General features: G+C 44.5%; 1 protein-coding gene and 1 long non-coding RNA gene across 2 annotated transcripts in view; one reads left to right on the top strand and one right to left on the bottom strand.

The window, feature by feature from the left end:
* kitb (KIT proto-oncogene, receptor tyrosine kinase b) overlaps positions 1-26,482 on the top strand; it is a 50,890-nt gene that overhangs the window by 16,360 nt on the left and 8,048 nt on the right. Inside the window, exons 7-19 of the mRNA XM_082978656.1 lie at positions 9,987-10,102; positions 10,342-10,456; positions 13,688-13,887; positions 14,315-14,421; positions 16,177-16,303; positions 18,966-19,070; positions 19,246-19,356; positions 20,073-20,211; positions 20,956-21,023; positions 21,502-21,608; positions 24,849-24,971; positions 25,495-25,606; positions 26,044-26,143. Coding sequence (XP_082834782.1) covers positions 9,987-10,102; positions 10,342-10,456; positions 13,688-13,887; positions 14,315-14,421; positions 16,177-16,303; positions 18,966-19,070; positions 19,246-19,356; positions 20,073-20,211; positions 20,956-21,023; positions 21,502-21,608; positions 24,849-24,971; positions 25,495-25,606; positions 26,044-26,143 — 1,530 coding nt within the window. The remainder of the gene's footprint in view (positions 1-9,986; positions 10,103-10,341; positions 10,457-13,687; positions 13,888-14,314; positions 14,422-16,176; positions 16,304-18,965; positions 19,071-19,245; positions 19,357-20,072; positions 20,212-20,955; positions 21,024-21,501; positions 21,609-24,848; positions 24,972-25,494; positions 25,607-26,043; positions 26,144-26,482) is intronic.
* Positions 1,444-10,348, bottom strand: LOC145881550 (uncharacterized). The gene is made up of 4 exons (XR_014393119.1): positions 6,207-10,348; positions 3,144-3,271; positions 2,883-2,971; positions 1,444-2,773 (listed from the first exon to the last, which is right to left on the bottom strand). It is a non-coding gene; the product is annotated as an uncharacterized LOC145881550 (long non-coding RNA).

Here is a 26,482-nt window from a genome sequence, read left to right as displayed (position 1 = left end):
CTTTATTTAACTAGGCAAGTCAGTTAACAACAAATTCTTATTTACAATGACGGCCTAGGAACAGTGGGTTAACTGCCTTGTTCAGGGGCAGAACGACAGATTTTAACTTGTCAGCTCAGGGATTCAATCTTGCAACCTTTCGGTTTACTAGTCCAACGCTCTAACCACTAAGCTACCTACCGCCCCAATATTAAATCACATTGACTTTTGGTGTCACAGGACAATAGTATCGTAAATAATTACAATAAAGGATTTTTATTTACAATATGAAATATAAAAATAAAACTGGTATTCCTTTATAATACTGCACATTCTCTTCTGTACATAGTACAACAGGGTTACAGAAGACACATTTTCCGTTTCACGTGGACTAATAAAATATATCTTAACCCTCGGTGGGTTTCCTACCCTTGTAGCACGAACTACATTTCATTTCATTGAACATTAATCAACATTGCAGTTTGTGTGCCAGATTAAGTTAGCTAGTTTTCAACTGAAGTCAATGGGCAGATGGATAAAAACATTGTTCTGTAAAAATTAACATTTCATGGAAACAAAAAATAACATTTAGTCAAACATTGTGTGTAGATGGAGGCTGATTGTCCTTCACTCCTTTACCAATGACTTGAGGTGTCTGAAGGACATATAAGGAGCTGTGTAACCTGTCACTCCTTTACCAATGACTTGAGAGTGTCTGAAGGACATATAAGGAGCTGTGTAACCTGTCACTCCTTTACCAATGACTTGAGAGTGTCTGAAGGACATATAAGGAGCTGTGTAACCTGTCACTCCTTTACCAATGACTTGAGGTGTCTGAAGGACATATAAGGAGCTGTGTAACCTGTCACTCCTGTTGAGGCGGGCCAATGGAGCTGTGAGAGTGGGTGCTGAAGGACATATAAGGAGCTGTGTAACCTGTCACTCCTTTACCAATGACTTGAGAGTGTCTGAAGGACATATAAGGAGCTGTGTAACCTGTCACTCCTTTACCAATGACTTGAGAGTGTCTGAAGGACATATAAGGAGCTGTGTAACCTGTCAATCCTTTACCAATGACTTGAGTGTCTGAAGGACATATAAGGAGCTGTGTAACCTGTCACTCCTTTACCAATGACTTGAGAGTGTCTGAAGGACATATAAGGAGCTGTGTAACCTGTCACTCCTTTACCAATGACTTGAGAGTGTCTGAAGGACATATAAGGAGCTGTGTAACCTGTCACTCCTTTACCAATGACTTGAGAGTGTCTGAAGGACATATAAGGAGCTGTGTAACCTGTCAATCCTTTACCAATGACTTGAGAGTGTCTGAAGGACATATAAGGAGCTGTGTAACCTGTCACTCCTTTATCAATGACTTGAGAGTGTCTGAAGGACATATAAGGAGCTGTGTAACCTGTCACTCCTGTTGAGGGCGGGCAATGGAGCTGTGAGAGTGGGCTGAAGGACATATAAGGAGCTGTGTAACCTGTCACTCCTTTACCAATGACTTGAGAGTGTCTGAAGGACATATAAGGAGCTGTGTAACCTGTCACTCCTTTACCAATGACTTGAGAGTGTCTGAAGGACATATAAGGAGCTGTGTAACCTGTCACTCCTTTACCAATGACTTGAGAGTGTCTGAAGGACAATCAGTCCCCATCTATACTCAGTGTTTCACTAAAAGTTGTTTTTGTTTTTACATGAAATTCATGTGAAATGTTTATTTCAAAAGCAATGTTTTTAATCAATCGTCCCATTGACTTCAGTTGAAAACTAGCTAACTGGCTGGCTAAAATTGAGGCTCTCACTGAGAAAGCTTATTGACTGAAAGTGCTTTTGCATATTGGAACAATGCAGGGGGGTTTCCAACCACAGAAAACTACCCTTTTAACTTTTCTTACTATACGGTGCATATGTGTATTTCAGGGTAAAACCCTCACCAACCTAACTGGAATGACTAACAGCTGCTTCTTGGAAAATGAGGGGTGCTCATCTACGTCACCTAGGTGTCTGAGGAGACGGTGCACAAAGCAAGAGCACAGTTGAAACAACATGGAAGGGTGAAATGGGTGGAAAATGGCTGAACCAACTAGGTGTTTGTGAGATGTCACAGCAAGAAGAGTTGAAGCTAGCAGTTGTTCCCTCCATTAAAACAACTATAATCCTTATTTCACCTCTATTTAACCAGGTAGGCTAGTTGAGAACAAGTTCTCATTTACAACTGCGACCTGGCCAAGATAAAGCAAAGCAGTGCGACACATACAACAACACAGAGTTACACATAAACAAACGTACAGTCAATAATACAGTAGAAGAAAAGAAAGAAAGTCTATATACAGTGTGAGCAAATGGCGTGAGGAGGTAAGGCAATAAATAGGCCATAGTAGCAAAGTAATTACAATTTAGCAAATTAACACTGGAGTGATAGATGTGCAGATGATGATGTGCAAGTAGAAATACTGGTGTGCAAAAGAGCAGAAAAGTAAATAAAAACAATATGGGGATGAGGTAGGTAGATTGGATGGGCTGTTTACAGATGGACTATGTACAGCTGCAGCGGTCAGTTAGCTGCTCAGATAGCTGATGTTTAAAGTTAGTGAGGGAAATATAAGTCTCCAGAAGAACATGTTAAAAGTTCTCTCTTGCTTACATTGTATTTGACATCAGGTATTTTTCACAAATACAGTATTTTTGTGTCCCACATTGTCCACCTCGTACTTCTTTCACTGCAGGTGTCTCATATACCGTAAGCTTAGCACAGTCCTCTTCTTCTGACCCCGCACCTCTCTTCAGCCTATGAGAAGAAACACAGGCAATTATTATCAGAAACATTCTGGATTTCTTCATGCCCTAAAGGTTCAAATCTCCGTCATACTTTTCAAATCGATGGTGAAATGTCTTACCGTGTCGATATCTCCTTTGTGTTGTTCGGAGACAAATCAATCCAGACTCCCTCCAATTTCTTTGCACTGACCACTTCAAGGAGAAAGGTCTATTGATGTAGAATAACATAAATGGTAGAACCATACTTTAGTTTTTTTCTCCATATTTGGCCTCTTAGAATTTGATGACTCTGACTGAAGCTCAGTCACACATTGCAGGCACTCACCCACACACACACACACACACACACACACACACACACACACACACACCGTACACACCTGTTCCTCTTCGCTGTTTATGGTCACCAGGTCCAATCCCTTCCTTTGGCAGTAAGGTCTGCTCTCATCCCAGGACTTCATCTCAGTAGAGATGTAGTACAAACTGGAGTTTATATACTTCCACCCTTCTGTAGACAGATTAGATACAGAGCAGAGAGCAGAAGATTACATACAGAGTAGAAGATTTGTAAAGGTGTTTAACTGGCGGTAGAGAAGTCAGACGCAGGAGAGCAAAAACTGTGTTTCCAACGGCGCAGTTTAATAATAAAAACCACCGGAAAACAGAACAATAAATCAATGGGTACAAAACCCAACGCACACCAGACATAACGTGCACAAGCACTTACAATAAACAATTCCGGACATGGGGGGAACAGAGGGTTAAATACACAACATGTAATTGATGGAAATGAAACCAGGTGTGAGGGAAGACAAGACAAAACAAATGGAAAATGAAAGGTGGATCGGCGATGGCTAAAAGACCCGTGATGTCGACCGCCGAACGTCGCTCGAACAAGGAGAGGGACCGATTTCGGAGGAAGTCGTGACAAGATTAGATAGAGAGCAGAAGATTAGATACAGAGTAGATATGATCACTAAAGGCAGAAATCCTTTTCTGAAATACAATACTTTACAAGTCAGTTAAGGACATACTGTTATTTTCAATGATGGCCTAGAAACAGTGGTTGGACTGCCTTGTTCAGGGGAACAGTGGGTGGACTGCCTTGTTCAGGGGAACAGTGGGTGGACTGCCTTGTTCAGGGGAACAGTGGGTGGACTGCCTTGTTCAGGGGAACAGTGGGTGGACTGCCTTGTTCAGGGGAACAGTGGGTGGACTGCCTTGTTCAGGGGAACAGTGGGTGGACTGCCTTGTTCAGGGGAACAGTGGGTGGACTGCCTTGTTCAGGGGAACAGTGGGTGGACTGCCTTGTTCAGGGGAACAGTGGGTGGACTGCCTTGTTCAGGGGAACAGTGGGTGGACTGCCTTGTTCAGGGGAACAGTGGGTGGACTGCCTTGTTCAGTGGAACAGTGGGTGGACTGCCTTGTTCAGGGGAACAGTGGGTGGACTGCCTTGTTCAGGGGAACAGTGGGTGGACTGCCTTGTTCAGGGGAACAGTGGGTGGACTGCCTTGTTCAGTGGAACAGTGGGTGGACTGCCTTGTTCAGGGGAACAGTGGGTGGACTGCCTTGTTCAGTGGAACAGTGGGTGGACTGCCTTGTTCAGGGGAACAGTGGGTGGACTGCCTTGTTCAGGGGAACAGTGGTTGGACTGCCTTGTTCAGTGGAACAGTGGGTGGACTGCCTTGTTCAGTGGAACAGTGGGTGGACTGCCTTGTTCAGGGGAACAGTGGGTGGACTGCCTTGTTCAGTGGAACAGTGGGTGGACTGCCTTGTTCAGTGGAACAGTGGGTGGACTGCCTTGTTCAGGGGAACAGTGGGTGGACTGCCTTGTTCAGTGGAACAGTGGGTGGACTGCCTTGTTCAGGGGAACAGTGGGTGGACTGCCTTGTTCAGTGGAACAGTGGGTGGACTGCCTTGTTCAGGGGAACAGTGGGTGGACTGCCTTGTTCAGTGGAACAGTGGGTGGACTGCCTTGTTCAGGGGAACAGTGGGTGGACTGCCTTGTTCAGGGGAACAGTGGGTGGACTGCCTTGTTCAGGGGAACAGTGGGTGGACTGCCTTGTTCAGGGGAACAGTGGGTGGACTGCCTTGTTCAGGGGAACAGTGGGTGGACTGCCTTGTTCAGGGGAACAGTGGGTGGACTGCCTTGTTCAGGGGAACAGTGGGTGGACTGCCTTGTTCAGGGGAACAGTGGGTGGACTGCCTTGTTCAGGGGAACAGTGGGTGGACTGCCTTGTTCAGGGGAACAGTGGGTGGACTGCCTTGTTCAGGGGAACAGTGGGTGGACTGCCTTGTTCAGGGGAACAGTGGGTGGACTGCCTTGTTCAGGGGAACAGTGGGTGGACTGCCTTGTTCAGGGGAACAGTGGGTGGACTGCCTTGTTCAGGGGAACAGTGGTGGACTGCCTTGTTCAGGGGAACAGTGGGTGGACTGCCTTGTTCAGGGGAACAGTGGGTGGACTGCCTTGTTCAGGGGAACAGTGGGTGGACTGCCTTGTTCAGGGGAACAGTGGGTGGACTGCCTTGTTCAGGGGAACAGTGGGTGGACTGCCTTGTTCAGGGGAACAGTGGTTGGACTGGCTTGTTCAGGGGAACAGTGGGTTAACTGCCTTGTTCAGGGGAACAGTGGGTGGACTGGCTTGTTCAGGGGAACAGTGGGTGGACTGCCTTGTTCAGGGGAACAGTGGTTGGACTGCCTTGTTCAGGGGAACAGTGGGTGGACTGCCTTGTTCAGGGGAACAGTGGGTGGACTGCCTTGTTCAGGGGAACAGTGGGTGGACTGGCTTGTTCAGGGGAACAGTGGTTGGACTGCCTTGTTCAGGGGAACAGTGGGTTAACTGCCTTGTTCAGGGGAACAGTGGGTGGACTGGCTTGTTCAGGGGAACAGTGGGTGGACTGCCTTGTTCAGGGGAACAGTGGGTGGACTGCCTTGTTCAGGGGAACAGTGGGTGGACTGCCTTGTTCAGGGGAACAGTGGGTGGACTGCCTTGTTCAGGGGAACAGTGGGTGGACTGCCTTGTTCAGTGGAACAGTGGGTGGACTGCCTTGTTCAGGGGAACAGTGGGTTAACTGCCTTGTTCAGGGGAACAGTGGGTGGACTGCCTTGTTCAGGGGAACAGTGGGTGGACTGCCTTGTTCAGGGGAACAGTGGGTGGACTGCCTTGTTCAGTGGAACAGTGGGTTAACTGCCTTGTTCAGGGGAACAGTGGGTTAACTGCCTTGTTCAGGGGCAGAACGACAGATTTTTATCTTGTCAGCTCGGGGATTCGATTTTGCAACCTTTGTGGTTTACAAGTCCACCGCTCTAACCACTAAGCTACCCTGCCGCCCCACTCGACAAATTATCGACAAAGCTACAAAGGAGAGATGGTTTTGTGGTGGGATGTTTAGGTGTGGTGCTGCGAAAAAAAGAGCTATATAAATACTGAGAGCTGAACTTACCCTGCTTTAAAATCACATTTAGTAGAACGCTGTAGTTCTCTGATTTCAGAGACTTAATCTCTTCTCTCTCTGCTGCACAGGTTTCATTATTTAACTGCTGTCTCTGTGCAGTTTGATTATGTTTCTGGGCAAACAGGCTTATGACAGCCACGGTACACCCCACTACCACCACACACAGCAGGAGTACGTGGTGTCTTCTGAAGCATGTAGAACCTGAGGTGGACACACAAACACACAATTGATTGTTTCAATGCATGTAGTAATGTTGAAAGTTGAAGTGAAGATTAAATTCAACTGTTGGAGAACAGTTTTTTGTTTGATAAAAGCCTCAGGGATCAAACACAGTGGGGAATATAAAAACCAAACACGATGTGATTGGTTAAGTGAGTTGGGGAATTCTGACCAATTGTTTTTAACATAGACTGACCAATAACGTGTTATATAGTCATACATATTACTTTGTACTAACCAATGGAATATGTATACATGTTTTCAACGAGGGAATTTGATTTAAGCTGCCCCGGGTTGAACCGGGCTACGGCCCGTTGCGGGAGGGCGCGCCCTGCTCAAATCGAATGGTAATCTTTGACGCTCAGTCATATTGTCAACAATGAAGCCTGGTGCAGCGTTCAGAAACATACATCTATTTTCCATAAAATATGTTCAAATTCTGTGGTAACAACTGTTGAAAAATGGGCGTGCTCGCTTGCTACCCCGGTGGTTGTTATCATTGCTAAATCCTCCATGCAACAACTAGCGTCCCGCATGGGACATTTCATTTCGGAGGACAGCCGGAGGCAAAGTCATTCATATTTATGAGTTTAGGTCAGGCGATTGGTTGAGCCTTCTTGGGTGTGTAACGTCACACTGTTTAGCTTGCTCGCCAGCATGAGCGGGAAACACCGAACAACTTCCAGCTTCAGCTTAATTAATTGGCAAATAAATCAAAAGCCTCACCAACTAGCTACCAATCTATTTCAGTTTCACTATCCAAGCGTTCATAAAACGAGTCCACTAGTTGTTTATTTTTACAGTTACACAAACTGTCTGTTGCTTGATATGAGCAAGTCAACCCAAACATATCAAAGAACATCCTTTCTTAGTTGGCTAGTAACGTTAGTGTCACTGTTGATATCCTATGGCGGGTCGTGATTTGTGAAGTTAACTAAAATAAAAAGGGGTTTGTTCCCTTTTCCGTGATGGCAGCCTCCCGAAATCAACATCCGCCATTCATCTAAACAACTATGTATAGGGTTATTCCATAGTAGCCAGGAAGTCATTTTGGGGTGAGGAAGACTGAGATTTAATTGTAATTTTTTTTGCCCTTCGCAACATCGGTCCTCTAATCCAGGACTAGTAAAGGCCCAGTGCACTACTTTTGGGAAAAAAATACGTTTTTTTCAAATAGTCGTTTAAAAAATATATATATATATTTTATCGTTTTACAGGTGGTGCTTCAGCACCCCTACTTCCCGCGGTTATGGGTTATTCCAAGTTTCAATATGGCCTTTAATTAGTGTTAGTTTAAACAGTGCTGATTAAACCGTATTGCTTCCGTCCCTCTCCTCGCCCCTACCTGGGTTCGAACAAGGGACCCTCTGCACACATCAACAACTGACACCCACGAAGAATAGTTACCCATCACGTCCCCAAAATCCACAGTCCTTGCAACTCAAGGGGAAACCCTACTTCAAGTCTCAGAGCGAGTGACGTCACCGATTTTAAATGATATTAGCGCGCATGCCGCTAACTAGCTAGCCATTTCACACCGGTTACATATGGTGTTTATTTGATACTTTTCAGTTATTTATCCCTTTTGCACTGGTCAGTCATGCATGTATGTTATTAACATATTTATCTCTCTTGTATTTCCCCAGTAAACCACAACGTTATCCTGCTACCTTTCCCCCGTGTGCTCCTGTGATTGTGTGCAATAAAACCCCACTATTTGGATTCCTGCTTCATCTCCTCATTTCCTCTGTATTCTCATCGATGCGGCATGGTGGCGTTTTGAACTCCGAACTCTTTATATAGTCCATCTTTTCTATACTATTGTTGCGTAGATGGTACATTTTAGGTTTTCGATATATTACAAACTGTTTCTGCGTATTGGTTATTGATTTGGACACTTTAAAACTGTTTTGACACTGGGCTATTTATCAATGTGTTGTCAACAGGAAGCAACAACAGCATTTATTTACATTTTCTGAAATATTTATTGAACTTTCAACATTAATTTCTAATGGTATTGTACTTATTCGGGTAAAAACTGCTGAATGAGTGCAAAAACTTGATGGTACTGATGGATTTGGATATACCAGAAATCACCAAAACGGCTTTACCCGAATTATCCAAGCCATTTGCGAAAGAAAGTGATAGCTGCGACCCATAGCGCTAAATCAACAGTACAAAACCAAATATATTGATCCGTTTTAAGCAATTGATCTAGTGTCATCGTGTTGACTATACACATGTAACCGGTGTGAAATGGCTAGCTAGGTAGCGGTGGTGCGCAAGAGCCGTGGCTTTTGTGGCGCGATGGGTAACGATGCTTCGTGGGGTGTCAGTTGTTGATGTGTGCAGAGGGTTCCTGGTTCGAGCCCAGGTTGGGGCGAGGAGAGGGATGGAAGCTATACTGTTACACCCATACTAACACCACCAATCTGAAGTAAAAAGTGTGGGTAATGTAGTAGGAATAACACATAGACTACTGTCCCCACCATAGAAAGTAGCGTAATATACATTAATTAGATATGGCAAAATAATTCAATATCTTCATTTACGATGATAGTAGAGGGTCTATAGGGTCTGTGCAGCAGGATGAATGTTAGACGTCCCTACTATACGTTCGGGTTTGTTTTTACTTACCTGAGAGGTGAGTTCGGTTGCACTGTGCCCGTAAGGGTTCCCGGTCTCCTTCGGTGAAGCCCACTGGACCATTGCAGCTGCTGTAAATGGGATTATCAAACCTCTCCTCCTTCATCATCCGCCGGACCAACAGCAGTCGGTTTTGTTTTGACCGCAGCAGTAGAGCGAGGGACGAGTTTCTGTTATCATGTCTGTTGCGCCTCCTTATGTAGTAGTCCTATCTCTGACCTATCTGACTAACGTCTCGATCACACCTACAGCGACCACAGAGAGAAACCAAAACCATATCGACACATTTAAATATAGCCCTTATGAGAAGGGCTATGGTTTCTGTGGAACTGTGAACTTTTGCTTTTGTTATTAGTTAGTGCATTTGTCATATAGCCTACGCATGATGGAGTACACAGTGCAACAAATTGCTTAATTTCAGGTTCACTACCCACAATGCATTTAAGTGAATAAAACAGTACACAAATAAAAGCTAAATTAATAAAAATAGAACATAATTTAGCAAAACTATAATACAACAAGGCACTCAGACGAATTGAAGTAGGATATTTATACCTGCCGGGGAATTGTGGAAATAGATTAAGCCAGCAACCGCCCTGTGTCTTGTAAACCACGTGATCTATGTCTTCTATAATAGACTTATCTACAGATTCATAGGGTAACCGAAAGCCCCCCAAAAATACATAGACAAAAATACAATACAGCCTGGGAACCCCCTCTAAGTCTCAATCTATGTCATGGAAACTTCCACTTTCATTATAACATGCTGTTCTTGTAAATCATATCCCCCTCCCCCCAAACACACACGCACATTTCCTGACTGTTTCACCCTCTCTCAATTCCATTTCAATAAATAAAAGTGGAATTAACACCAAAAAAATGTACTCTCTCTTTCTGTGTTAGGTACTTCAGTGAGCTGCGGTTGGTGAGGGTCCATGGGTCAGAGGGCGGAATTTACACCTTCCAAGCCAATCATGAGGATGCCTCTGTCAATCAATCATTCCCTGTCTATGTGAACAGTACGTTCTGGTTGGTTGTTTTTGCATGATGTGTTTTCACATCCTTTTTCACACCATTTTGAAGGCTTACAGTAAACTCTCTGTCTCTCTCTCTCTCTCTCTCTGTCTATCTCTGTCTGTCTGTCTGTCTGTCTGTCTGTCTGTCTGTCTGTCTGTCTGTCTGTCTGTCTGTCTGTCTGTCTGTCTGTCTGTCTGTCTGTCTGTCTGTCTGTCTGTCTGTGTCTCACTCTCTCTCTCAGGTAAGCCTGTCATCATTTCCCAGGAGGGACCAGTTGATGGACAGGTGCGCTGCGTTGCCGCCGGTTACCCGGCCCCTAAAATCACCTGGTTCTACTGTGAACTCCCCCACACACGGTACGGGACAATAACACACACAGCCATACTGTGAATTCCCCCACACACGGTACGGGACAAAAACACACAGCCATAGTCACTACTGTCATTTCTGTGTGTGATGCTAAATTGTAAGTAACATCTACAGAGATGTAAGAGTGAACAACTAACCTAAACAGTTGTTTAAAAGCATAGTTACAATGCATAGCTAACTGCAATGTTAAAATCATTTGCTTTTGTAACACCAAAACTAGTGGCAACTGAGCTGCCACCAACTCGAAGGAGAAGAAACTTGAACTTTGCTGAAGTATTGAAACCCATCATCCTGAGATGTTTTGAAACATGACATGGTGTGTTGTAACACGGCTTAATCAACGGTTGTGCAACACCTTGCCAGGGACTGGGAGCAAAACCGGAAAAGGTTGAAAACACTATTTTGATGTTTCAAATCCTGTTTAATGCAGAATTAGATACCTTCTTCTGGAGGATTTTAATGTTTAACATTGATCTACAACAGATGTGTCAAACTCATTCCACGGAGGGCCAAGTGTCTGCAGATGTTTGCTTTTTCCTTTCAATTTGTAATGAACACGAGGGAGACAGAGAGCTGGTTTCAAGCGCAGGACGCAGCAGGTGTTTAATGTAAAGGACCACAGGAGGAGGCAGGTAGCTGGGTCCAGGGGCAGGCAGAAGGTCATACACAGGGGGTCCAAAAGGCAACAGTACAGGCAGGGAAAAGGCTAGTAACGTCGTCCGGGAGATCAGGCAATAGGTTGATGACAGGAAATCCGATAGGCTAAAGTACAGGCAGGGAATAGGCAAAAGGCGTCGTTAGGGAGGCAGGCCAAAACTATCATACACAGGGGGAGTAAATCACAGGGAAACCCAGTGCTCCGAAGAGAAGTGTGTCAAAAACAGACAATACCTCACAGTGATGGGGTGCAAAGAACTGAACTAAATAGTGTGTGATAATGACATACAGGTGTGTGTGAACAGGTGATCAGAATTCAGGTGATTGGGATCTGGAGAGTGAGCTGCGTTCAGGGGGGGGGGATCTATGTGTGTGAGTGTGAGCTGGAAAGTGGGCTGGAAAGTGAGCTGCGTTCAGGGGATCTACGTGTATGGGAGTGTGAGTTGGAAGCAGACGTTACACAATTAAGACCTAGACAACCAGGTGAGGGGAGTTCCTTACTGAGACCTAGACAACCAGGTGAGGGGAGTTCCTTACTGAGCCCTAGACAACCAGGTGAGGGGAGTTCCTTACTGAGCCCTAGACAACCAGGTGAGGGGAGTTCCATACTGAGCCCTAGACAACCAGGTGAGGGGAGTTCCTTACTGAGACCTAGACAACCAGGTGAGGGGAGTTCCTTACTGAGCCCTAGACAACCAGGTGAGGGGAGTTCTTTACTGAGACCTAGACAACCAGGTGAGGGGAGTTCCTTACTGAGACCTAGACAACCAGGTGAGGGGAGTTCCTTACTGAGCCCTAGACAACCAGGTGAGGGGAGTTCCTTACTGAGACCTAGACAACCAGGTGAGGGGAGTTCCTTACTGAGACCTAGACAACCAGGTGAGGGGAGTTCCTTACTGACACCTAGACAACCAGGTGAGGGGAGTTCTTTACTGAGACCTAGAAAACCAGGTGAGGGGAGTTCCTTACTGAGACCTAGAAAACCAGGTGAGGGGAGTTCCTTACTGAGACCTAGACAACCAGTTAAGGGGAGTTCTTTACTGAGCCCTAGACAACCAGGTGAGGGGAGTTCCTTACTGAGACCTAGACAACCAGGTGAGGGGAGTTCCTTACTGAGCCCTAGACAACCAGGTGAGGGGAGTTCCGTACCCGCAGACATTTGGCTCTCTGTGGAATGAGTTTGACACATGTGATATACACTATGTATCTGACCATTGTTGAGCACAGGGCCAAGTCCACCAGCAGTAACTAGATGTTTTACATCAAGCGTTGCAAGATAATCTATTTGCCTCTACCATTAAAAGTTGAAAATGTGGTAATAGGTGGTCTCATCATTGAACGTCATTTTGCCTGATGCTTTTGATATCCGTTCATCACGATCCATTACACCTCAACAAGCTGCTTAATACTCATATAGAAATAGACTTTTCTTCCTTTAAACATGCAAACAACACTGTGTCAATTCCCTCTTCCACCTGTCACACTGTCATTCCTTCTCTGTCACTTCCTGTTTTTAATTTAGTCTCAATAAAACATTGAAGAAATGAAGGTGAAATTCCACAATAAATATTCTCCATATGCCCTTATCACCAATCAATATTTAGGCTATAAACCATTAGCATTTCTTAACCATTTGATTGTTTGGGTGTTTCAGAGTACTTCTTTTCAGTTTTAAAACACTTTCTGTGTATCATAATACTGACATTGGGTTTTCCATTCTAACCCCCTCAAAACACCAGATCTCTGGTTAGGTGACATTGGGTTTCCATTATACCAGATCTCTGGTTAGATGATATTGGGTTTCCATTACACCAGATCTCTGGTTAGGTGATATTGGGTTTCCATTACACCAGATCTCTGGTTAGGTGACATTGGGTTTCCATTACACCAGATCTCTAGTTAGGTGACATTGGGTTTCCATTACACCAGATCTCTGGTTAGGTGACATTGGGTTTCCATTACACCAGATCTCTGGTTAGGTGACATTGGGTTTCCATTACACCAGATCTCTGGTTAGGTGACATTGGGTTTCCATTACACCAGATCTCTAGTTAGGTGACATTGGGTTTCCATTACACCAGATCTCTGGTTAGGTGACATTGGGTTTCCATTACACCAGATCTCTGGTTAGGTGACATTGGGTTTCCATTACACCAGATCTCTGGTTAGGTGACATTGGGTTTCCATTACACCAGATCTCTAGTTAGGTGACATTGGGTTTCCATTACACCAGATCTCTGGTTAGGTGACATTGGGTTTCCATTACACCAGATCTCTGGTTAGGTGACATTGGGTTTCCACACACCAGATCTCTTAGTTAGGTACAGTAGGCTACTTTTAATGGTTTCATTACACAATCGTGGTGTTTTGAGTCTTTCCATGTGTCCAGTGTAAGAGCATCCTAACAGTGTGTTTAGGTTTTTATGTGTGATTCTGTTCATCACCCTTTCTCAAATGTGGCTTGTTTTCATTCTTCAGGGTTTGAGTCAGACCTGGGACACCAGGTGAATCTCTGGCCCATCAGGTAACAATAATCAGTTAATCTACCACTCCCTCCCCAGGTGTTCCCACCTGACCAACGCCAGCCAATGGGAGCAGCGGGAGGTTGCCACGGTAACGGTATCAGACTCGGCCTTCGGCAGCAGCGAGGTGGAGAGCCGACTGAACGTCACGAAGGGAGACACACACACACACTACCACACGTTGGAGTGTGTAGCGACCGTGCAGGGCGAGCAGGCTTACACACTGTTCTCCATCAGCGGTGAGATATAACACACACACACACACACACACACACACTGGACACACACACACTCAGTCTCTGTAGTGGACAGGTGTGTGTGGATGTAGGGCCATATTGAGTGGGATTACAGAATGTTGAGTGTGCAGGTCCTGGATTAGACATGGACACTAATCTAATGTAATCTCACATAAACATACCACTGCTGTCTCCTCTCTGTGTGGCCGGTGGGTTTGGACTGCAGCTCATACCACACCACAATAACACACTGCCTATGTTCATCATGGAAAACAGAAAGTCTGCAACTCAATATTAGGAAGGTTTTCTTAATGTATACTCAGGTTATATAGAGTATGTGTTGTGTGTGTGTTCTAATGTTTATACGTGTGTGTGTGTGTGTGTGTGTGTGTGTGTGTGTGTGTGTGTGTGTGTGTGTGTGTCCATACAGAGCGCACCGTGCCCCATAAGCTCTTCACCCCCCTGCTGACTGGTGTGGTTGTTACAGCTGTAATACTGAGTATCATACTGGTGGTTCTCCTCTACAAATACCTTCAGGTACTATACCCTGTTATAGACTGACTGACTGACTGACTGACTGACTGGCTGACTGACTGGCTAACTGACTGACTGACTGGTGTGGTTGTTACAGCTGTAATACTGAGTATCATACTGGTGGTTCTCCTCTACAAATACCTTCAGGTACTATACCCTGTTATAGACTGACTGACTGACTGACTGACTGACTGACTGACTGACTGACTGACTGACTGACTGGCTGACTGGCTGACTGACTGGCTAAATGACTGACTGGTGTGGTTGTTACAGCTGTAATACTGAGTATCATACTGGTGGTTCTCCTCTACAAATACCTTCAGGTACTATACCCTGTTATAGACTGACTGACTGACTGACTGACTGACTGACTGGCTGACTGACTGACTGACTGGCTAACTGACTGACTGACTGGTGTGGTTGTTACAGCTGTAATACTGAGTATCATACTGGTGGTTCTCCTCTACAAATACCTTCAGGTACTATACCCTGTTATAGACTGACTGACTGACTGACTGACTGACTGACTGACTGACTGGCTGACTGACTGACTGACTGACTGGTGTGGTTGTTACAGCTGTAATACTGAGTATCATACTGGTGGTTCTCCTCTACAAATACCTTCAGGTACTATACCCTGTTATAGACTGACTGACTGACTGACTGACTGACTGACTGACTGACTGGCTGACTGACTGGCTAACTGACTGACTGGTGTGGTTGTTACAGCTGTAATACTGAGTATCATACTGGTGGTTCTCCTCTACAAATACCTTCAGGTACTATACCCTGTTATAGACTGACTGACTGACTGACTGACTGACTGACTGACTGACTGGCAGACTGACTGACTGACTGACTGACTGGCTGGCTGACTGACTGACTGACTGACTGACTGACTGACTGACTGACCGACTGGCTAACTGACTGGCTGGTTGACTGGCTGGCTAACTGACTGGCTGATTGGCTGGTTGACTGGCTGGCTGACTGACTGGCTGGCTGGCTAATTGATTGACTGACTGGCTGACTGACTGACTGACTGACTGGCAGACTGGCTAACTGAATGGCTGGTATTCATATTATTGATCCCCTCATGTTTAACACCATATTTTTGGTATATGTACTATATTTTAATCATGTTCTCTAATGTATTTATTATTGATCAATATCAATATTGACCCCCCCAACAGAAACCCAAATTCCAGATTATATGTGATTATACCATGGTTTTGTTAAATACTCGTTTCTGAAGTTAATTCTAGAGCGTGCATTATTTCCCTATAACACACGGTATATCAGCACGGTAGAATTCAATGGCAAGTTCATAATTACATGTTGTATAGTTACATGCTGCTTTTTAAAACAAAAGTCGAATTGAAAACAGTATTGGTATTGTTTTAATTTGATTTTCATAAACGCAAATTAAGACTGATGTTTTGGTTAGCTAAACGAACAGGTCTGTTTGTTTGGTTACCACGGCAACTACTGTAACGTTAGCTATCTAGTAAGCTTGCTAGCTACTTCAGTTTATGTTGAAAACATTTCAACCTGCAAATTATGTGTTAAATTATAGTCATGGTATATAGCCATGGTATGAAAGGGTTATAATCAACTCGGGTTTCTATGCGTTCTCTGGAAAATATTGCAACTCGGTGGAAAGTTAGTTCCGGTATCGAAAGAAGACAAATCCCCTTGTTGATTATCCCTGACTTCATCAGGTTATTAAATGTATTGATCATTGACCCCCTGCCGCAACAGAAGCCCAAGTTCCAGATCCAGTGGAAGGTGATTGACAGTATCCACGGCAACAACTACATCTACATCGACCCCACCCAGCTGCCCTACGACCCCAAGTGGGAATTTCCCCGGCAGAAACTACGCTTTGGTACGACACACACACACACACACACACACACATACACACACACACACACACACACACACACACACACACACACACACACACACACACACACACACACACACACGAGAATGAAAACACACACACACACACACACCAGTGTTGGGGTAGGTACACAGTATTTTTTAAATAGTATATTACCTATATTACATAGACCTATAAACCAACACAAGTAGCTTAATAATGACAGACGCACAATCTACTCACAGGAGGTTGGTGGCACCTTAATTGGGGAGGACAGGCTCATAGTTATGGCTGGAGCTCGTAGTTATGGCTGGAGCTCGTAGTTATGGCTGGAGCTCGTAGTTATGGCTGGAGCTCGTAGTTATGGCTGGAGCTCGTAGTTATGGCTGGAGCTAGTAGTTATGGCTGGAGCTCGTCGTAGTTATGGCTGGAGCTCATAGTTATGGCTGGAGCTCGTAGTTATGGCTGGAGCTCGTAGTTATGGCTGGAGCTCGTAGTTATGGCTGGAGCTCGTAGTTATGGCTGGAGCTCGTCGTAGTTATGGCTGGAGCTCGTCGTAGTTATGGCTGGAGCTCGTCGTAGTTATGGCTGGAGCTCGTAGTTATGGCTGGAGCTAGTAGTTATGGCTGGAGCTCGTAGTTATGGCTGGAGCTAGTAGTTATGGCTGGAGCTAGTAGTTATGGCTGGAGCTCGTAGTTATGGCTGGAGCTAGTAGTTATGGCTGGAGCTCGTAGTTATGGCTGGAGCTCGTAGTTCTGGCTGGAGCTCGTAGTTCTGGCTGGAGCTCGTAGTTATGGCTGGAGCTCGTAGTTATGGCTGGAGCTCGTAGTTATGGCTGGAGCTCGTAGTTATGGCTGGAGCTCGTAGTTATGGCTGGGGCTCGTAGTTATGGCTGGAGCTCGTAGTTATGGCTGGAGCTCGTAGTTATGGCAGGAGCTCGTAGTTATGGCTGGAGCTCGTAGTTGTGGCTGGAGCAGTATTTGTTGAATGGTATCAAATACACCAAACACATGGCTTCCATTTGTTCCATTTGAGCCATTATTATGAGCCGTCCTCAGCTGCCTCTACTACATACCTCTACTACATACCTCTACTACATACCTCTACTACATACCTCTAATACATACCTCTACTACATGCTTCTACTACATACCTCTACTACATGCTTCTACTACATACCTCTATTACATACCTCTATTACATACCTCTACTACATACCTCTATACATACCTCTACTACATACCTCTATTACATACCTCTATTACATACATCTATTACGTAGCTCTACCACATACCTCTACTACATACCTCTACTACATACCTCTACTGCGTACCTCTACTACATACCTCTATTACATACCTCTACTACATACCTATACTACATACCTCTACTACATACCTCTATTACATACCTCTACTACATACCTCTATTACAATCCTCTACTACATACCTCTACTACATACCTCTACTACATACCTCTATTACATACCTCCATTACATACATCTATTACGTAGCTCTACCACATACCTCTACTACATACCTCTACTACATACCTCTACTACATACCTCTACTGCGTACCTCTACTACATACCTCTATTACATACCTCTACTACATACCTCTACTACATACCTCTACTACATACCTCTATTACAATCCTCTACTACATACATCTACTACATACCTCTACTACATACCTCTACTACATACCTCTATTACATACCTCTATTACATACCTCTGCCTTGGCAGCAGCTAATGGGGATCCTTAATAAATACAAAGACAAAATACTACATACCCATCTATAAACAGGTTAGTCTCTCGTTGGAATACAGCCTGTCCTCCTGAACGATTCAAATCAAGCCTTGGTTGTTTTGATGAGGTAGACCTACAGTCATCTTCAGTGGTCGGGCCTCTGGGGGTTTTCGCTACGAGTCTTGTCTTGTTTCTTTAGTAGGTGCTTCAAGAGATTGGAGGTTGTGATTGTAGCAGTGGAGAGTTGTTTCCCTCCTGGACAGTTTACATGTTCCAGTTATATTCATGTTCCACCAGATCAAAGTAATGGGAGTTACTTCCACACTGAGAAACTCAGGGTTTTAGTCTCTTCTGCCGTGTTTCATGTCCCTCACTAAAGCTGTTAGTACTAGTGTGTGTAAACAGGAACTTGGTGAGAGGGGAAGGTGGGTGGGAGGGGTGTAAATATTGATATCATCAGCTGTAATAGAAAGGGAATGATAACGAAAGTGACGAAGTAACGACAACTTATCTTTGATCAGTAACTGTAATATAATTACTCAAATGACTAGTTACCGCAAAAAGTTATGTTATTACTGTATAACCCCCAAATACTGACACACACACAGAAGCACTCGCTACAAGTCATCCAGCTGCTGTAGTGTCAGGGAGATTTAAACCAGCTGAAATGTGTGTCTGTTTAGGTAAGACCCTGGGTTCAGGGGCCTTTGGTAAGGAGTTTAAATGTGTGTCTGTTTAGGTAAGACCCTGGGTTCAGGGGCCTTTGGTAAGGTGGTGAAATGTGTGTCTGTTTAGGTAAGACCCTGGGTTCAGGGGCCTTTGGTAAGGAGTTTAAATGTGTGTCTGTTTAGGTAAGACCCTGGGTTCAGGGGCCTTTGGTAAGGTGGTGAAATGTGTGTCTGTTTAGGTAAGACCCTGGGTTCAGGGGCCTTTGGTAAGGTGGTGAGAGCTACAGCCTATGGACTCTGTTCTGCTGACTCCGTCATGACCGTTGCTGTCAAGATGCTCAAACGTGAGTAGCTGTGTGTGTGTGTGTGTGTGTGTGTGTGTGTGTGTGTGTGTGTGTGTGTGTGTGTGTGTGTGTGTGTGTGTGTGTCCTTTGCATCTTCTTCTTCATCATTTTTAAAGCTATGATGACGTCATTAAGATGATGTCATTGCAACGATGTAACGATGATGTCACCGCAGCGAGCGCCCACTCCACCGAGAAGGAGGCTCTGATGTCGGAGTTGAAGGTTCTCAGTTACCTAGGCAACCACGTCAACATTGTCAACCTGCTGGGAGCTTGCACTGTGGGAGGTGAGAGGTCATCGACTCTATGGCAAAGGTCAGAGGGTCCACAGTAGTCATACTGACGGGTCCTCCAAGATATCCTAAAATAACTCCATATTTTCCAGTTGAGTATTAAGTAAGAGATTTCCATTAAGGGATGTTTTACCAGATCCAGATTAAAGGGATGTTTTACCAGATCCAGATTAAAGGGATGTTTTACCAGATCCAGATTAAAGGGATGTTTTACCAGATCCAAATTAAAGGGATGTTTTACCAGAACCAGATTAAAGGGATGTTTTACCAGAACCAGATTAAAGGGATGTTTTACCAGATCCAGATTAAAGGGATGTTTTACCAGATCCAAATTAAAGGGATGTTTTACCAGAACCAGATTAAAGGGATGTTTTACCAGATCCAGATTAAAGGGATGTTTTACCAGATCCAGATTAAAGGGATGTTTTACCAGATCCAGATTAAGCCTATTTCTGGACTCATTGGAAAGCACTTTCAATGAACAGAGTCTCTGAATTTAGTCCACATTGAACATAAATTTGTTCTGAGTCCAGGAAATTAGGCATCTACTCACTTAATTTGCTTCATAATCAATAATCAATTGGAGCTTTCTTTATAAACTTCAAAGTTTAGAGTTTATATGAATGTGTTCTGGTGGAAGGAGTTGTATGACAGTTTGTGGTCCCGTCCTGCTGTCTGAACTCTTAGCCAGATCATTTACTTCCTGTCAGGGCCGACGCTGGTGATCACAGAGTACTGTTGCTATGGAGATCTGCTCAACTTCCTGCGTAGGAAGAGAGAGACGTTCTTCAGCGCCCAGGCTGCTGATGGGTACTACCGCAACATCAACAACCCCCCAGAACCACAGAGGTCTGTGTGTGTGTGTGGTGTGTGTGTGTGGTGTGGTGTGTGGTGTGTGTGTGGTGTGTGGTGTGTGTGTGTGTGTGTGTGTGTGTGTGTGTGTGTGTGTCTAAGGTGTGGGTGGTGTACGTGGTGTGTGTATGTGTGTCTGTGGTGTGTGTGGTGTTTGTGAATGTGTATGTGTGTGTGTTGTACTTTACTCATTATAATATGTCTGTGTTTCATTTCTCTCTCTTTATGCATTTGGGTGTGTGTCTGCGTGTGTGTGTGTGTGTGTGTGTATGTGTGTGTGTATGTGTGTGTGTGTGTGTGTGTGTGTGTGTGTGTGTGTGTGTCTACATGCATGTGTGTGTGTGTGTGTCTGCATGCGTGTGTGTGTGTGTGTGTGTGTGTGTGTGTGTGTGTGTGTGTGTGTGTGTGTGTGTGTGTGTGTGTGTGTGTGTGGCTGCATGCATGTGTGTGTCTGCATGCATGTGTGTGTGTCTGCATGTGTGTGTGTGTGTCTGTCTGCATGCATGTGTGTGTGTGTGTGCATGCGTGTGTGTGTGTCTGCATGCGTGTGTGTGTGTCTGCATGTGTGTGTGTGTGTGTGTGTGTGTGTCTGCATGTGTGCATTTGTGTGTCTGCATGTGTGAGTGTGTGTGTGTCTGTCTGCATCCGTGTGTGTGTGTGTGTGTGTGTGTGTGTGTGTGTGTGTGTGTGTGTGTGTGTGTGTGTGTGTGTGTGTGTGTGTGTGTGTGTGTGTGTGTTTAGAGATGGGAACGGTAGCAGTTACATGCCTATGCGCCCGTCTGAGACAGACAGAACGTCCTCCCAGTCAGGTAAAACTACATTTCCCACCATGCACCATAATCCTGTATAAATCCATAGTGTAGTCCTCTCACATGATTCCCTGCACTACTTGGTTTAATCAAAGCCTTATGTGGATTCATCCAGAAACATTTCATATTTTTAAACACATATCGCTGACAATATGGGCTAAATATCTTTCTCCCCCTCTCCCCCCCTCTCTCTCCTACCCTCTCCCTCTTTCTCTCCTACCCTCTCCCCCTTTCTCTCCTACCCTCTCTCTCCCCCCTTCTCTCTCTCCCCTCTCTCTTCCTCTCGCTCCCTCTCTTCCTCTCGCTCCCTCTCTTCCTCTCTCCCTCTCTCTCTCGCTCTCTCCCTCTCCCCTCTCTCTCTTCCCCTCTCTCTCTTCCTCTTCCTCTCTCTCTCTCTATCTCCCCTCTCTCACCCCCTCTCCTTTCTCTCCCCCCTCTCTCCCTCCCACTCTCCCTCTCTGTCTCTCTCTCTCTCTAGATGATAAGGGATGTCTGAGTATAGATGAGTTGTCTGTGGACACAGAGGATCTACTGAGCTTCTCCTACCAGGTGGCTAAGGGCATGGAGTACATCACCTCTAAGAATGTAAGGTTCTGAGGAACACACACACACACACACACACATACACACACATACACACACACACACATACACACACACATACACACATACACACACACATACACACACACACACACACACACACACACACACACACACACACACACACAGACACAGTTGAAAAGTGGTTTATAGTTTGTCTATAGAAATCTACAGTGCTGAGATAAAGTCTGTGCCCCTTCAGCCTTTTCTGTTTGACCTAGACATGTGATCAGATCTTCATCTGTCCTAACAATAGATACAGTCAACCTCATTAAACACATTACACAAAAACAATTGGAGTTTTTAATTTCTTTATTGAGCAAATTGATCCGACATTCCATTTCTTTGTGGGAAAAAAAGTATGTGAATCTGTAGATGAATGAGATGAAAGTAGTGAAAAGTTTTAGTATTTGGTCCCATCTTCCTTGCATGCTATGACTACATCAAGCGTAACTCTACAAACTCCTTGGGTTCTGTTTGGGTTCTGTTTTTCCCAACCAGAACTGAATGGTGAATAATGTCTTGTGACATTTTCTATTGAGGTAAGAAAAGAACATGTTTCTGAACACTTCTAAATTAATCCTGATAATACCTTGATTAAGAAAAACTACGAATGAATCATGAATAATGAAGAGAGAGAAGCATACAGAGGTTACAACAAAACATGCTAACACGCTAACATGCTAACACGCTCTCCCTTGTCATTGGTAATACTGAGCCCATGTTAGCATGTTTTGTTGTAGCCTGTTTTGTTTGCTCTACAACCTGTTAGTTCATATGCCTTGACACTGTGATATATAGTCCTAAGGGGCGAGTCAATAAGAAGACAGTGTCAGAATAAATTCAACCACTCCTTTGTTTCATCACAAAACTGGAAAGCAACATCTGTCCGGTTAAATCCACAAAACATATTACATGTACAGTGAGGGAAAAAAGTATTTGATCCCCTGCTGATTTTGCACATTTGCCCACTGACAAAGAAATGATCAGTCTATAATTTTAATGGTAGGTTTATTTGAACAGTGAGAGACAGAATAACAACAAAAAAATCCAGAAAAATGCATGTCAAAAATGTTATAAAATTATTTGTATTTTAATGAGGGAAATAAGTATTTGACCCCCTCTCAATCAGAAAGATTTCTGGCTCCCAGGTGTCTTTTATACAGGTAACGAGCTGAGATTAGGAGCACACTCTTAAAGGGCGTGCTCCTAATCTCAGTTTATTACCTGTATAAAAGACACCTGTCCACAGAAGCAATCAATCAATCAGATTCCAAACTCTCCACCATGGTCAAGACCAAAGAGCTCTCCAAGGATCAGGGACAAGATTGTAGACCTACACAAGGCTGGAATGGGCTACAAGACCATCACCAAGCAGCTTGGTGAGAAGGTGACAACAGTTGGTGCGATTATCCGCAAATGGAAGAAACACAAAAGAACTGTCAATCTCCCTCGGCCTGGGGCTCCATGCAAGATCTCACCTCGTGGGGTTGCAATGATCATGAGAACGGTGAGGAATCAGCCCAGAACTACACGGGAGGATCTTATCAATGATCTCAAGGCAGCTGGGACCATAATCACCAAGAAAACAATTGGTAACACACTACGCTGTGAAGGACTGAAATCCTGCAGCGCCCGCAAGGTCCACCTGCTCAAGAAAGCACATATACATGCCCGTCTGAAGTTTGCCAATGAACATCTGAATGATTCAGAGGACAACTGGGTGAAAGTGTTGTGGTCAGATGAGACCAAAATGGAGCACTTTGGCATCAACTCAACCCGACTTGTTTGGAGGAGGAGGAATGCTGCCTATGACACCAAGAATACCATCCTCACCGTCAAACATGGAGGTGGAAACATTATGCTTTGGGGGTGTTTTTCTGCTAAGGGGACAGGACAAATTCACCGCATCAAAGGGACGATGGACGGGGCCATGTACCGTCAAATCTTGGGTGAGAACCTCCTTCCCTCAGCCAGGGCATTGAAAATTTGTCAGTGGGCAAACGTACAAAATCAGCAGGGGATCAAATACTTTTTTCCCTCACTGTAGGAAACAGTTACATGACCTACAGCATGGTACACGGTCTATAACTCTGTCATACAGTACACACTTTTCTTGTTTGTTGTCCTAAACTACATGTCTAAAATGCTCGTTAGCCTAACTTCCATTCATGGACAACGTTAGCTAGTTAACATTAGCCTTCTACATCTAGCTACATGTTGAACTTCCATCCTCTCAGGCCAGGAGCACAACAATGTATGAATTAATGGTTGGATCAGAATCACCGTTATAATCATTAGCCAGTATGGAGAATTAAGTAAAACCACAAGTCCAAATCCCCATCTCCATCCATGTCTAATTTAGGAAAGGGACAATTTACACTAGCTATCCACCAGAGGACAACAACACGAGATGAAACAATTCAAGTTTTTCTGTCAATGAAGTAAGCTCTCAATGTGATCTGATAGGAGTGAAGCCAAATCCAAGCTGGCTTCCCTTGAAACTTTTTTTTTGGTGTGCCAGGACCAATCACAGTTGAGCTCGTTCAGTTTAGCTCAACGCTGATTGACTATTATTTTATACTTTTTTTATGAAAGGGAGGCCAAATGTTCGCTGGCTTCCCTTGCTTTCAATGCTACGGGCAGCAACATTGTCATACTCTTTTTGACCACACAGCATCAGATAGATTGCCTACACATAGAGAGACAGAGGGGCGCTGTTTCGCTCACTCGGACGCTTTCTCCTGTGAGTTACATTCAGCCTCTGGAGAGATGAAGGAAAATGATGAAATACACAGAGACGAAAAATACATAATTTTCTATGTTTTTTATTTTTATTTTGGTATGGCTTCCGTTGGCATGAATTCTGCCAAGAAAGAGACCATGTTTGTATGCAGCTTTATTAACTCAAGGATTTGTTTATTTATTTTTTTACATTGTTTGCAAACTGATATGTGACACGGAATAAAATGAGAAACAGCCAACTTTTTTTATTTGTTTATTTTTGTATTTTGTAGCTAAACAAGTGGGGCTCTGCCCTGAATGACAGGTCTCCACTGAGTTAGAGCCAGCTGCTGTCTGTGTTTCTGTCTTCTATGTATTTATTTCTGTATATGGTTGATTCTTTACTAAATGTGCCTCTGTGTGTGTGTGTGTGTGTGTGTGTGTGTGTGTGTGTGTGTGTGTGTGTGTGTGTGTGTGTGTGTGTGTGTGTGTGTGTAGTGTATCCACAGAGACCTAGCAGCCAGGAACATTCTGCTGACTCAGGGGAGAGTAGCCAAGATCTGTGACTTCGGACTTGCCCGAGACATCACCACAGACTCTAACTACGTCCTCAGAGGCAATGTAAGTGTGTGTGTGTGAGTATTTTTGTTATAGAACGAGTATGAAATACAAGAAGGCTGCTCAGGTTTTACCATTAAAGAACAACAAGTAAAAAGCAAGCATTGTAACACAAAGGAATCTCAGAGGGATAGTTCAGACATTTTACATGTTTACATATGTTTCCTTATCTTGAGAGTAGTCTCTGGACAATGACTGTCAAGGTAAGGAAACATTTCTAAACTATCACTTTAAAACTAATAGCCACTTTCTGTTTCACCCTGATGATGTGTTTCCTGTGTGTGCTGTTTCCCCCCAATGATGCATTTCCTGTGTGTGTTGTCTCCCCCTGATGATGTATTTCCTGTGTGTGTTGTCTTCTCCTGATTATGTGTTTCCTGTGTGTGTTGTCTCCCCTCGATGACGTGTTTTCTGTGTGTGTTGTCTCCCCCTAATGATGCGTTTCCTGTGGGTGTTGTCTCCCCCTGATGATGCGTTTCCTGTGGGTGTTGTCTCCCCCTGATGATGCGTTTCCTGTGTGTTCCAGGCCCGTCTCCCAGTGAAGTGGATGTCTCCAGAGAGTATCTTTGACGGTGTTTACACCTTGGAGAGTGATGTCTGGTCATACGGTATCCTGCTCTGGGAAATATTCTCTTTAGGTAATGTACAGTACATAACTATAGTCACCTTGGAGAGTGATGTCTGGTCACATGGTAACTATAGTCACCTTGGACAGTGATGTCTGGTCACATGGTAACTATAGTCACCTTGGACAGTGATGTCTGGTCACATGGTAACTATAGTCACCTTGGACAGTGATGTCTGGTCACATGGTAACTATAGTCACCTTGGAGAGTGATGTCTGGTCACATGGTAACTATAGTCACCTTGGACAGTGATGTCTGGTCACATGGTAACTATAGTCACCTTGGATACAGTATATATACTCACACACACAACGGCATGAAGACACACACGCACACATGTTTGGGGAATATACTAACTGTGTGTTTGTGTGTCTTTGTCTGTTTGTGTCTTTGTGTGTGTGTGTGTGTGTGTGTGTGTGTGTGTGTGTGTGTGTGTGTGTGTGGGGGAGGCAGCAGTCCGTACCCTGGTATGCAGGTGGGTTCAGCGTTCTACAGGATGATCCAGGAAGGACACAGAATGAACAGACCTGAGGTGGCTCCCAGAGAAATGTAAGGAGTGTTTGTGTGTGTGATTTTGAAAATATACTTACTATGACTGAGATACAGTATCTGGTTGTCCCACCTAGCGATCTGAAGATGAATACACTAACTGTAAGTCTGTCTGGATAAGCGAGTCTGCTAAATGACTCCCTACTGTAAGTCTCTCTGGATGAGAGAGTCTGCTAAATGACTCCCTACTGTAAGTCTCTCTGGATAAGAGAGTCTGCTAAATGACTCCCTACTGTAAGTCTCTCTGGATAAGAGAGTCTGCTAAATGACTCCCTACTGTAAGTCTCTCTGGATAAGAGAGTCTGCTAAATGACTCCCTACTGTAAGTCTGTCTGGATA

Source organism: Salmo salar, chromosome 08 (genome assembly GCF_965601325.2).
Source record: "Salmo salar chromosome 08, fSalSal1, whole genome shotgun sequence".
Taxonomy (NCBI): domain Eukaryota; kingdom Metazoa; phylum Chordata; class Actinopteri; order Salmoniformes; family Salmonidae; genus Salmo; species Salmo salar.
Note: the sequence above shows the minus strand (reverse complement) of the source record. Positions and strands in the feature narration are given on the sequence as shown.